The 14,161-nt window shown below is 40.8% G+C and overlaps 1 protein-coding gene across 16 annotated transcripts in view; it reads left to right on the top strand.

Moving 5' to 3' along the window:
* The window catches only part of LOC129194612 (adhesion G protein-coupled receptor L3-like), a 197,573-nt gene that overhangs the window by 68,031 nt on the left and 115,381 nt on the right, over nucleotides 1–14,161 (top strand). For all 16 annotated transcript variants that reach the window (XM_054799784.1, XM_054799789.1, XM_054799783.1 and 13 more), the window contains exon 4: nucleotides 2,369–2,582. In XM_054799784.1, coding sequence (XP_054655759.1) covers nucleotides 2,369–2,582 — 214 coding nt within the window. The remainder of the gene's footprint in view (nucleotides 1–2,368; nucleotides 2,583–14,161) is intronic.

The raw sequence follows: 14,161 nt of genomic DNA, 5'->3' as shown, positions 1-14,161 counted from the left end.
TCTCTCACGGCGTTCATGATGCGACGCACAGCCATGAAACGACTGCCTCCTTTTCTACTTAGCTACAAGTGAATGGATAACTTTTGTTATTGATATAGGAATCTTACCGCTGAGTTAGTTAGTATCTGTAATTGAAATAATAAAGATGACAGCTGCGTTATCCCCGTGTGGCTGTGGACAACTGTTCCCAACTTTTTTTGCCGCTTAGGCACAAGAGCGAATCAGGAGGGGGCTGACGTCAGCTGACTGATGTCATATGACATCTACAAAGTGACGGTTATGATGGGTGACACGCGACCCACACTACCGTGGCAATTGCCGTAATGGGCACCCCTGATAGAGCATATACAATATGTCCATTCAAACAATGTATTAACGTTTTATCTTGGCGCTGCGCCACGATCCATTACCGTATTTTCCAGACTATAAGTCACACTTTTTTTCATGGTTTGGCTGGTCCTGTGACTTACGCTCTGGAGTGACCTATATACTGTATGTTTTTTTTCACACTGACAGCCACGAGAGGACGCTCTAGGCTTGTGTGCCAGTATCTGCTAGTCCGATCACTCCTGCACCACTGAAAATGTCCAATGTAAACATCAACTTATAAAGTTGCCCCCAAAAAGAAAATTGTTTTCTGCAGATTACAAGCTGCAAGTAAGTCCAGTGTGACATATATGTTTTTTTCTTCTTCATTGTGCATCTTTGGCTGGTGCAACTTACTCCAGAGCAACTTATAGTCCGGAAAATACGGTACATGTCGCAGAAACCCCGGTTGAGGGGAGTAGGGGGGTTGCTGGTGTCAAGACCTGACTGCCTAGTGTGATTTTATGTTGAAAGCCTGACTTTACGGTCTCCAGGGTGTACTGCGAAGCAAATTTAGTGGGTTAGCAAGGTCTGTTGAGTCTAAAGCCAGGCTTGTGTGTACTACAAAGTTGGCTCTCTTTTAACTCGGCTAGATCACCATGGTATTTTAAGCTTAGCTCATACCAAGGTTATGTCCGGGAGTTCATCTTAAAATTGGCTATAAAAGTGCCGCTGTTTGACTGTGCATTCGGAGATCACCATTTATTGAGAACTCGGTGGAACTGGGAGCGGCTTCTTTAACAGCACAATGATCCACTAGCTAGTACTATTTTCTGTAAGATCTTTCGCTGAGGGAATACGCTACATTTGCTCACCTTTTGAGCTGAGCGTCAGGAATAAAATGCGATATGAAATATTAATTCTGCCAATGTTAGCAGACGTATGTGCCACAGCAGTCCTTGCGTGAGTACTCCGCCCGTTGATCTTATTTTACAATATTTGCTGGAGGAATAAGCGCTCTCCGGCATCAATCAACTTCAACAAAGCACTGCTTTGAACAAAAAGGAAAAACTTGACACAAAGGAAAAACTCACCACAAAACGTGTCAACACTGCCACCTAGTGGTCACCACGAGTTAAAGCAGGCTAAAATATGAAAACAATCTAGATATACAGTATGGAATGGTGAAAAAAGATAGTTGTTGGTGGTGACAGTGTTACTTTCGGCACCGTTAATCTTTTTGAACTCCTCATAATAATTTCTTGGTCACCTTGTGTAAAATACACCGGACGGGATTGTTCCGTTTTTGCACGGAAGTAGAATAATGTGACGTCAAAGCGTCCCCTTTTATGTGAACGCACACTGAGCACAAAGCTGAGAAGCAGACTTGACAAAGTAAGTTGATAACCACCGTCGCAGTAGCGTACTCTGTTTGGGGAATTCAGGTTTTGTTTAGCTGCATCATAAGCACAAAGGCCGGGGATGTTGAGCCACTTTCCCAGTACAGTGTTCTGGACCATATCGGATGCTGTGCTGCTCCAGCAGAACCGCAGAGAATGTTTTATAATGAAAGTTGAAATATGGAAAAATATTTAAATGGGAGGGTTCCAGAAATTACGCCAGTTTCCCAGTGAAAACACGAGGATTGACATGTTTGTTGGACAATAATAAAAAACAAACCGTGGGCTGTAAATGGCCCCCAGGCCTCACTTTGGACACCCCTGTACTCCAGCCATTGCTCCCGTCAAATAAAGTATTGTGTCTAGCTTGCTTGGCGCGTGCACTCGTGTCCATGCATTCATGGATGCTTGTCAACTTTTTAATAATGTGTTTTCTGGTGTCGTGTCTCACTTGGCTGCGCATGTAATGACTGTTTATTTTGCCCACAGCCAAATGTTGTTGATTATGTTTGATCAGTGTCCATCTCCCACTCCACTTTTGCCCTGCCCACCCTGCCTGCCCACGCCAACAACCGAGTGCTCCCACACACTGTTCTCTGTCAGGTCAATTACTAGCAGAAAGTCCACATATTAAAGCTACTGTTTATTTTGTTTTACTGCAGCCTTCAGTCGAGCACCCATCCCCATGGCGGTGGTGAGGAGGGAGCTGTCATGCGAGGGCTACCCCATCGAGCTGCGCTGCCCGGGTACCGACGTCATCATGATTGAGAGTGCCAACTACGGGCGCACAGACGACAAAATTTGCGACGCCGATCCGGCGCAGATGGAGAACACTCGGTGCTACCTGCCCGACGCCTACAAGATCATGTCTCAAAGGTAAGGCAAGCATTAGCATGTTGGGCAAACTTGGACTGGATGTGGTGACGGGACGAATAGTTTCCAATTTTTTCAGATTCCGAGCAGGCTTTCTAACTTTCTGCTGTATCTCGTCAGCTTGATGGAAAAAAAGTGAAAGAAAAACCCATCACGTTTCATGGAGGAAACAAATGAGCAACATGATGAATGATGAATTATTATGTTTTATTTGGCAAATTAGTATGAGTACCAGTATGAATACAAGTAGCAGTATCGCAGTAGATGATGCATGATGCATTGTGTCGTGGAACTTCACCAGATGCGGAATTTATGGGTACTACCATGATGAATTCCTGTTTCCGGGCAGGTATGGGCAGGTAATAAAGATATAGGTATCGCAGTATATTATGTTGTTATTCCGATACAGCAACATCCTAGTTCATGTACAATCAAAACAGGCTCTTCTTGTATGAATTATGATGATAGAGTCACTCAAAAGGGTGTGACAAAATATCAGTATTGTGATACATAGTATTTTATTGTGTTCTCACCAAAATACAACATCAATATTGTTATTCTGCTGAAATGGAGAAATAAAATCCAGTATCTGCACTGCACTGCATGATTGGGAATAAAAAAATTATATTCTGACGTATCGTATCACAGGCTTTCACCATGGCTGAAGGAAAAAGCAAAATGGGCCCTGCCATTAACATTATGAGCTCTGGTGCTACGATGTATCGCAGCTATTTGTGTCTTCCCATATGTCAATTATCACAAAATTGGTGTATCGTGATGTTATCATTGACAAGATAGCGGAATAATATCATATCATGAGTTAACGATACGATACCAACGATCGACAACATTTTAACATTTAATAGACATGTCAAGGTCAACAGAAATTGGTATTTGCGTTACCCCGCTAACCACGTCTGTAATACGACTACTAAGTTAATTTATATCTTACAGTATATATATCCATGTATAATCTTGCATGCCGACCCTCCCGCTGGCTCCCCATCTAGTGGTGGTGAATGGCTTCAAGCTAGTTAACATTCACGTCTTGTTTGGAAGACTATCAGCTTCTGCTGTGTCTTAAGTCTGTGTGCTAAGCTCGCATCCATCACCGGCAGATAGCCTACCCCACGACCCCCCCCCCCCCCGCCATGTCACCCGCCTCCCCTCGCTAGCTGTCGATACCCATTTAGGCGTCTCGTCCTTTTCTCCCCGCCATTGATATTCAGAGTTCAGAGCGCTACCGCCACCTGCCCAAATGCTGCTGCACCACCGTGTTCCTAATAGCAGCCTGCGTCGGAAAATAAAGGTTGCGGCACATCATTCTGCGATAAATGCGTGGCTTTTATTCTCTATTCACATACTTAGGCTGCGTAGCATTGCACCACTAAAAAATGGCAATAAATTGGATACTTAGGAAGAGGTTTCGTATTTTTCTGGGTATTTGGGTTTGCCAAATTGGCTAACATTGTTGAATTTCTGAATTATTTCTCCGGCATCATATTATTCCTGCGATTTTAGCAAACTATTAGCGTATTGTTAGCTGTTTGAACACTTTGGAAACACACGGTCTAGATATGGCGCCAGGGTGAATTGTTTACGATTTTCCCGGCTGTTGGGTTGCCAGACAGGCTAACTTTGTTGAATTCCTGTATTTCCTTGGAGACATTATTCTCAGAAAGGCAAAAAATGTTGTTGAAGCCAGCATGCTAACTTTCGACAATGATGATGAATGGCATATGATTCCTTAATAAAGTCAAGCATTATCTAATTTATAATACCTTATCTTATCTATTGAATGTCGGCAGTTTGGACACACCCAGACTAGACACGATGCCAGGATTCGGAGCTTTAGATTATTTTTTTTTAGCAAGATAGCAAGCAAACTGCCTGACTTAATCCGGCTAAATCTTTTGCTGGCCACCTTTTTTTGTGAACAAGTTAATGTTGAATTCCTTTAATTCATTTGTACAACTTCACTGAACCACTAGTTTATGAAGGTTAGACATGAAACATCAGAAAATGTTGTTGTAATCCTGGCGCCCTCCCCCATCCGTTTTACATCAATTGCAATACATTTGTTCACTTCCTGCATTCCAAATGCACTCTCTTCTGGTTCTAAGTAAATGTTCCTTCTCTAGCATTCGTAGCTAGCCATAAAGGCTGTCTGTATTTATTAGTGCTTAATAAAAAAATGTTAACACACTGGTGCCTACCTGTGTGATATTTGACATTCGCCACATGCGTTCATTCGTTGTTTGAGAAGTTGAGCGTTTATGCAAACTGCAGAGCAGGGAGGCCGCTGGATGGCGGGGGCTTTGGAGGGGTCACAACGGTATTAATCTCACATCTGCTCAGCGTGATAACCTCCCCTCTTAATGTCAGTGCAAGATTTCCATTTGCTTATGCAAAAAAATATTAAATATGTATGCACATAAAACACCATGAGACATAAAACCTTTTTATTTTTTATGTGCAGATTTATCACAGCGTAGGCAATTATAGCATTACTTGTATATCCCTTTTTATTGTTCAAGCAACAGTGCATATAAATGATTAAAGTTTACACGTGCTGAATTTAACCACTTGTTGGATGTTTATGGGCTACATTAGCATCTTTTTGAAAACAAAAATCTAAATACAGTTTTTGAATTGAATCGTATTGTTCTAAATCAGATTGTAGTGATGGAAAATCAAATTAAATCTTCAAAACTAATTTATTACAATAATTATTATAACAATATTTATTATTATTACACATTTTTCTACATCTTGACTAATTCTTACAAAGCCATCCCAAAACCTATATTTTTGGTTAATTATTTTGTTTATGTTAAGTGCGAAATGTTTTATATATTAAATTCATTAATTAAATTAATATAATAATTTAACTTTACATAACTCATTCTAGGAGAATAAGTTGGTCACCCTTTATTCCTAAAATCGCAAATACAGCAATCCCTTGTTTATCGCAGTTAACAGGTTCCAGACCCGACTGTGATAAGTGAATTTCTGCGAAGTAGGATTTATAAATGCAATATTTTCGTAGTTACAGCATCAAAAACCTATCTACGACTTTTAAATACGGTTTTTAACATTATTAGATCCCCGTAGAAATTCATTAACACCCCTATTGTCCCCTTTAAACTCGCATTACCCAATATAGCAGACATAATAAAAGCTAATGAGCAATTTAAGATATAAATAAGACATGCTCGTGTGTGTTGCTATCAGTGTGTTCCCTAGGGGAGCGGAGTGGCGGTCGGACAGGAATTAACATCGAAGGTTCAGAGTTGAGTTTTAGCTTGAGCTTTACTAATCATAGGCCGTGTTCAACCATGAAACAGCATGATTGGTTCATATATGTTTGAAAAACTGTGATACAGTGACGCTGCGAAATTCCAACTGTGATGTGGCAAGGGACAACAGTACTTATGATTTATTCTTCATTCCTTATTATTATTCTGCATCAAACAATGTTTCTGTGAATTATAGCTTATGTATTACTTCTTTATTGATATATTTATTATTTATAATGTAAATAATACATAGATAAATAGGGAATGAATATATAATCATATATATATATATATATACATATCATATATTTATCTATTTATTTATTATAATAAATAGATAAATATATGAATAAAGAAATAATGAACATTTAGGTGCTTTATTTATATTCCTGTAATAGCGAAATACTTAGAAAACAAGCCAAACTATTATTATTATTATTATTATTATTATTATCATTATTATCATTATTATCATTATCATTATTAATTTTTATTTTTTATTTTTTATTATTATTTTTTTTTTTTGTTGCTGCTGCAATTCCAAAGCATCCCCGGTCTCTTTGTGTTTAAATGAAGGGATTTAAATGAATGCACAGGCAGTAAATAAGTGAAAGGAGGGGATTCTGTGGTTAAATCCACCCCTGCTGCTAAAATAAAACCCTCATCAAATCTGCGAAATCAGGTCAAAAAGAGAAGAAGGTATAGGAAGGATTATTCTGTATAGGAAGACGACAGATCCTGCCATCTGCTTTGTAGTCCTTATCTCAGCATCATCGTTTCCCGTGAAATATTTATTTTCTGTGTTTATATAAAAAAAAAACAACATGTCATTGAAAGGCTGCGTGATATTTATCAACCTTCAACATTGATCGCATTGTACGCAAAAGAAGGACAAAAATGAATACAATTAAGGGGAGTATAAAAAAGAACAGGATATTTTTTGGTGCTTTTTCTCCTCTAGGGGTCAACGCTAGTGGCTGTCCCTTGAGGTGCCTGCCGAGATACGCATAAGGTGATATATAGCTCTGATATAGCCTGTAATTACTGGCTGGGAAGGTCCAACGCTGCCATGGGGGAAAGGAAGACAAGGGGGGGACAAAGAGTGGGAGTCAAGGAACACTGAAAAAGGGTCATTTGATAGCACGAGGGAAGAGAGTGATGCCACAAGCTACAAAAAAAGAGTCGTTGTAATGCATCATGTCACTAGGAGACCAATATTCAAGAGAAGACTGAGGGTGACTCCAGCAAAGCGGAGACTGAGGAGCAAATAAAAACGACACCACAATACAAAACATTGGCATGCATCTTTTCAAATGCTATAATTACTTTTCCAATTTTTTGAAGATGCAAGGAGATCAATTTTGACTGAGCTGTGACTGAGGACGACTGCAACAAAGCAAAGACTGTGGAGCGTTTAAAAAAAAAAAAAGACCCCGCAACAGCTAACATGAGCAATGCGTGTTTCCAAATGTCACGATTTCTTGTTCAATTTTTTTTAGCTGCTCGGAGACCAGTTTTATCCAAGAGGAGACTGAGGGCGACTGTAGCCAAGTGAAACAGCTAAGGTTGGCTTACGTGTTTTTAAATGTTAACACAAATGCTAACATTTCTTCGAACAATGAGCTACCAGTAGTGGTTTTACATCACACATATGGAGGGTTGTATCGATTAATTTGGACAATGATGCAATTAGATTTTATCCAAGAGGAGACTGAGGGCAACTGAAATGAAGCAGAGACTGCGAATCATTAAAAAAACAAAAAAAAAGTCACTGCAACAGCTAACGTCAGCATGCATGTTTTCAAATGTTCCAATTTTACAATTTTATTCTAGAGGACACTGAGGGTGACTGCAGCAACGCAGAGATGACAGAACGTAAAAAAAAAAGATACTGAAACAGCTAACGTTAGCGTGCATGTTTTCAAATTTTATGATTTTGTCAACAGGTGAGAAACCAGCAGTGTTTTTTCATCACCCATACGGAGGGTTGTTATGACGCATTATTACAAACATGTGACTCGACTTTATCCAAAGGGGGAATGAGGGCTATTGCAGCCAAGCGGTGACGGCGGCGCATGTAAAATGTTACAAATACAAATTTCTTTACATCACCCATACGGAGGGGTGGAACAATACATTGTTACTTTGTTACAGTTCAATTCAAAATGATTCAATTCAATAAATGTGAATCGATAAATATTTTTTTTGTTGCAAATAATAAAACTTGCGATTGTCTTTTTTTTCAACTGTTGGGGTTAAATTTCTGAACAGACACACGAAGACAACTGCGGCCCACAACGCTTTTTTTTTTTAAACAACAACAATAATAGACTTACTGTAATAGTAATACAAAACAAATTCCATCATCTCTGATAAACTAAAGAATAAACACGAAAAGGTTGACTTTTCAAGTGAGAGGTAGGCAGCGAAGTCCATCAACTTTTTCAAGGTGAAGGTTGATCGTGTGGTCTCAGCAGGCAATTCGGGGGAAGAAAAAAAGATACAAAGGACAGAGTGGCACCTCACTCAGATCTTTGATGTCAGCTTCAAGCTTTGGCTCTCAAGCCCACACACTCCCTGACTGAATCATGAAAAACAGCCAATTTATTGTAAGGTTATTGTATTATGAGCTTATATAAGCTGAGGTAGCTGAATCATGTAAATCAGCAAATTACCATCCGCCTCAAATGACCCCCTTAGCGAGTGGGAGGGGCCAAGACGTTGCTTTATGCCGCTGGCGCTTTCCTTGACCACGTCATGCTCCGCTAGCTGCAAAGGACGTCGACGGAAGTAAGACTCATGAGTAAGAATAGTGGACGACTCACGTGAGCTTCCCCCGCTGTGTGATATCGACAGAAAATAGCATAATTAGTACGAGTGAGGCCACTCTTGTGTTGAAATAGTGACCGGGGTCCTTATTTGCTTGCAGAGAGCACTCGGTCTTTATTTATGTATGGAAAGGTACAAAACACTATAAAATGCCGTGTACAGCTGTCATTTCAAGGACAACACCTGCTGAAACTTGGTGTGGACCATGAATGCACCGCCAGCGATGCCACTAAATCCGACACAATCCATCCCAGATACCAACCACCTGCCGAGTTGTTTTATCCCCCACCCCCGTGTAGGCATCACTGCCTATGTATCGTATAGCGCGACAAGTGTCCCATGATTATTCAACCACATGGCCTACTCTGAAGTACTTTTGTTCTGAAATACTGATGAGGCAGGATTTTGGGGAGCTGTCGCAATCAAACCATGCAAAATATTGAATCCAATCTATGATGACATAGCGTCGCCAAAAGATCACAGCACTCACAAATTTTACACTCACAAATGTTAACCGAGAGGAGACTGGGGGCAGCTGCAGTGGAGTGGAGACTGTGGAGTATAAAAAACAGTAATCTTTTATGCATGAGTTTCAGGTTCATTGGTTCCAGACGCAACCGCGATGAGTGAATTATGAGTCGTATTCAGTATTAATAAATTGAATATTTTTGTACATTGAGCATAGAAAACCTGTTTAGGACTTTCTGAATACATGATCTAAATACCATAAATCTAAATACCATTATTTACCATTATTAGAGCACTCTAGACATGAAATAACACCCCTATAGTCACTGTTACACTCACATTACCCAATATAGTAGATATAATCAGAGAAAATAAACAATTTAAGACATAAATAAGACTCGCACTCATGCGTGTTTCAATAAATGTCTTCCGGATGTGTGGGCAAGAAATGACGTTGAGGATTCAGTGTGGAGTTTTAGCTGGAGTACGGCCACAATAGTGTCCCGTGTTATTATTATGACGATGATGATGACTGTTATTATTATTTGTTATTATTGTACCTGTTGTGGGATAAATAATTAATAATAAAATAATGAAAGGTTGTCGTTGGTGCGTGTTCCTGGTGACAGCTAGTGGCCAGTGTAGACTACAGTTCATAAATGTGTTGCATTGATGTATTTTTTAGGGCTGCTCCGATCGATCGGCCGCCGATCAGTATCCGCCTATTTTTGTAAAAAACGCGTGATCGGCATGAGCACAAAAAACGATTGATGTGCGGCGGGTGTGCTGTGTCACGTAGGGTTGCCAACACCTGTATTGAGCCGACAAGGGACGCACTTTGTCCCGTATTGCCGCAAGAATCAAAACTAGTTTGTAAAACCTCAATGGCTTCAGTTTGACAGCTTGCCACAGGTTACGCCAATTGATGCCAGCGTTATCGCCGTTCGACTTTTCTTGCATCTTTGTTTAGTGTCACTGAACAACTGCGCTCCCTTGTTGTCATTGTACTAATTGTCTTGTCCTCAAAACACTATTCAGAGTGTGTCCAGCCTTATGATGGCGATACTACTACAGGGGTCTCCAAGCTCAGCAGCTGATTTTGAGTCGCTCACAAAAGCGGCGGCCCCAACCCGCCTACTTGCAAGTGCGTGTTGTCTACTTGCAAAAACGTGGGCAAAATTTGAGGATCCGTACGTGGAGAGGACAGCCTCAGCGCGAATTTGGGAGCACGCAGACATGACGTAGCACTTTTAGTGTAGAAGGAACTCCTGCTGCGTGCGGGCTGCGTCGATACGTGTGATGCCCGTGCCCTCTGTTGCCAATGACCGCCCCCCCCAAACACACACACAAATGAAAGCACGCAGACCTCCACCAAGCGCTGTAGTTTCCCCCATTTTGTGATTCACACCTTTCCAAGTGTTGTGGCTATTTTATGTGGAGTTATATGCACAAATGCTGAAAATGATCCTATCTCACAATTCTCTCCTTTTTATTTACTTTTTAATAGTGAAATAACATGTTTGAGACTCTTGGTCGGCTATGTAATGAATATAATATAATAATAACGAAATATGTTTTATTTTTGAGCAATTACTGTTGTAATTTACTTTTTTTAAACCATCCTGTGGACTGAGGTACAGTGGTGAAGTGACCCCCACCCCCCACAGCTCATACTCTGTTTGGTTTGGTCACATGGTGGACATTTGATGACGTCTGAGCAGCATGGGGGCGCGAGTATCCCGCCTGTAGAGGGCGCCCATCCGCCACACATCTTGACTTGAGTGCTGAACACAAATTCTGATGGAATGGGCAGCATCTTGAGGCGGCAGCAGCAGGGACTTCTGGAGAACCTCGGAAGGTCGTTCCCCCCTCGACAGTGGGCGTAAAAGGGCACTTACAACATGAGAGTGAGTAAGGACACCGTGCGTGAGCAGCAAATGCAAGTACGATGACGTGGCAAACACACGGAGATCGTACATTGCAAGCACGCTGTGAGCATGTACAACTCATCATGTGCGCAACGTACGACGTACGCCAGGCGTGCGCAACTGTGCGAGTGACATGCTCCCTCCCTGCTCTTGCCACTCCCTCCCCACTTTTTCAGAAAAAAGTGGCGGCTGTGGCCTCTAAAAACACTAAAAACACGCATCGGTGGGTTGTGACCAAGGCCAAAGGGTCAAAGAATATTTGCTCCAACTCTTAGTAGTATTATTTCTATTAGAACTGTTGAACTTTATGTCTTTACATAATGGCAAAATAGCATAACGACGATGGCCACTCTGTTTGATAAATAAAGTTTAAATCTAATAATGTTTCCAGTCATGAATAAAACACAAATAGTTGACAGCTCTAATAGTGATTGAAGTTGGAGACACCTGGATGATGCTGTCGGGGTGTTTCAGACTAATTTCTGAGCAAACATACAAGATTCGATTCAGAACACAACACGTCCAATATGATTTGATTCGATAGCAATCGACAGATACATTTTGTAACAGATATCATAATTTCTTTCAAGCAGTTTCAGACTAATTTGTGAACAAACATAAAATATTCTGATTTTATCAGAATAATATTTGGCTGATTTTTGGTGTGATTTCTTTTAAGGACTATGAATCGAGACCGAAATTTTCTGTTGTTGCCGAAAACAGATACTTCAACTTTGCGTTTGATATATTTGGATCATCTTGGATATGATTTGATTCAAAGTATATAAATCAATTTTTTTTGTTGCCAAAAAAAGCACAGTTCGCTGTCCGAGTGGATAGTGGCAATTCATGTGGACCCCGGGAGAACGCCAGGAGAGGGCAGCAAAATCGGGAGAATTGGGAGGGCTGGCGCAAATGCAAATGCAAATGCAAGAAAATCTGTGTACTGACAGGCAATTCCAATAGGGACCACTACATCCATATTTAGTGAAAAAACAGAGCAAGCATTTGACTAAACTACTTGTCTGAAATCTAAACAGACTAGACTTGACTGTGTGACAAATTCCCTTTTGAGTTATCAAATTAAGTCATCAATCTGATTCACTCTACATTTCAAATTGTTGAGTTGGTATCCTGACAGACAAGATGACTCATGCGGCTGTTGCCCTTAGCAACCTTGCTTTTTCTTTTTTTTGGAGGACAGAAGGGGTTTTAAGAGAAGGCCAGCAGGAACAAACAGTGCTGAGATTGTTCACTGATTTGGACTTACAGTGAAGTAGTAGACGCTGCAAATACCGCATTACAAGTAGGGACGGGCACCGAAACCGAATTCCGCCAGTACTACCGAGCGCAAACTCACATAAAATCAAAAGGTACCATTTTTCGGTACCTAAGTGCCAATCTCTGTGGTGTGTTGGCATCGCGCCTAACAACATTCAATTCACAAGCAAAGGAGACGAAGCCAGAGGGAGTGTGCAATGTTTACACCAACATGGACACAAATTTAAGCTACAGAAGCGGGAATAACGCAAGTATTTTGTTAGTCAGTAATAACGCGTTGGTAGATTGCATAAAAAATATGTGAGAAAGAACATTCACAAAAAGCATCTTTAGTATACTTTATTTAGTAATGTAAGACTGGAATGTCCATATACAACAATATAGACGTCATCGACATGTGATCCAGAAATGAAAAACAATTCACCACTTAGCAGAAAGTTGTATTGTATTGTATAGTAGCGTGTGTGTGACTGACCTCAATAGCGATTTTTTTCAATGCCTTTGATGAGCACCACGACCACAAGGACCAAAGCGGATGTCATTTAAACACACGTTAAAACATTAAGGCCCGGTCACACCGCCTAACTTTGCTGTTGCGTCCCTGGAGCGGTGAAAAAAATCCATCACTGCTCGTAACCGCGCACCACTGTTTAACAGGAGTTGGCCCCCGTTAAGGCAACGCCGTATACGCTCAGCCACCGCTGATGTCCCTCCTACCGCTCCGAAAGTTTTGAACTGCACAAAATATTCCCAGCGGTGAGGAGCGGGCAATTTTCCGCTACGGCAAAGTTAATCGCGGCTCCAACAACGCCCAGTCAAAGTTTGGCGCCGCTAGACGGAAGTTCGTGGACGCTTGGGTCCGCTACGCTACGCTACACTATTTTGTGCGTGATTACGAGCAGTGATGATTTTTTTGACCGCTCCAGGGACGCCACAGCAAAGTTAGGGCGGCGTGACCGGGGCTTTACCAACAACATGAAAGAGCTGTACAATAGAAAGTAATATTATCTAGTCGACGGACGGCTTTAGCAAGGATGGATTTGCAGCTAATAGCATGTAGCTTCGTCTTCTTTTACACACAAAGCGATTCAATGACCGCAATCGCCTCCTTTTTAAAAAGAAGTGCACAAGAAACAAAGATACATTGTACTTCACAGCAAGTTTGCAGTTTGTATTACCTCAATTTGCTAAATATTATATCTTTTTATTTATTCTTATTCCATCCTCTTTTGTTCATATTTTAAAAGGATATTTTCCCTCCGTGGACCCTCATCACACAATTTTTCCAGAGAGGAAAGGAAAGGAATAGGAGTACCGATAGCTGGGTTTTAATTGTAGTTAAAGGTTTTCTTGTTGAAGAATTGTGCGATGTTACAATGCAAACGGTTGGACGTTGTTTTGATACATTTGTTAAACATCATATATATCGGGGGATAAGTATCTTCAATTGAAAGAAAAAAACATTGAAATAGGAAATTGATATTTATCACCACATAAACACACACAAAAGTATGGAAAATTGGTACTGTTGAGTACCAATTTCCAGGCACTGATTCCCAGGCAACGGGCATCGGTACCGACTAGGGTCAGATGTCAAAAGTATCCAACCCTAATTACAAGTTATTGATAATAGCTCAAATTCATTGATTCACTGTTCAATTGTAGTGAAAACTCAGAAAGTGAAAGCCGCAAGAGGACCAACACAGTGCAAAACATGAATCTAAGCAAGGTGAAATACTGGAAATCCTGGTCAAGTCAAGATTTTTGTCGCAAGCAT

Source organism: Dunckerocampus dactyliophorus, chromosome 15 (assembly GCF_027744805.1).
Source record: "Dunckerocampus dactyliophorus isolate RoL2022-P2 chromosome 15, RoL_Ddac_1.1, whole genome shotgun sequence".
NCBI classification, from domain to species: domain Eukaryota; kingdom Metazoa; phylum Chordata; class Actinopteri; order Syngnathiformes; family Syngnathidae; genus Dunckerocampus; species Dunckerocampus dactyliophorus.
Note: the sequence above shows the minus strand (reverse complement) of the source record. Positions and strands in the feature narration are given on the sequence as shown.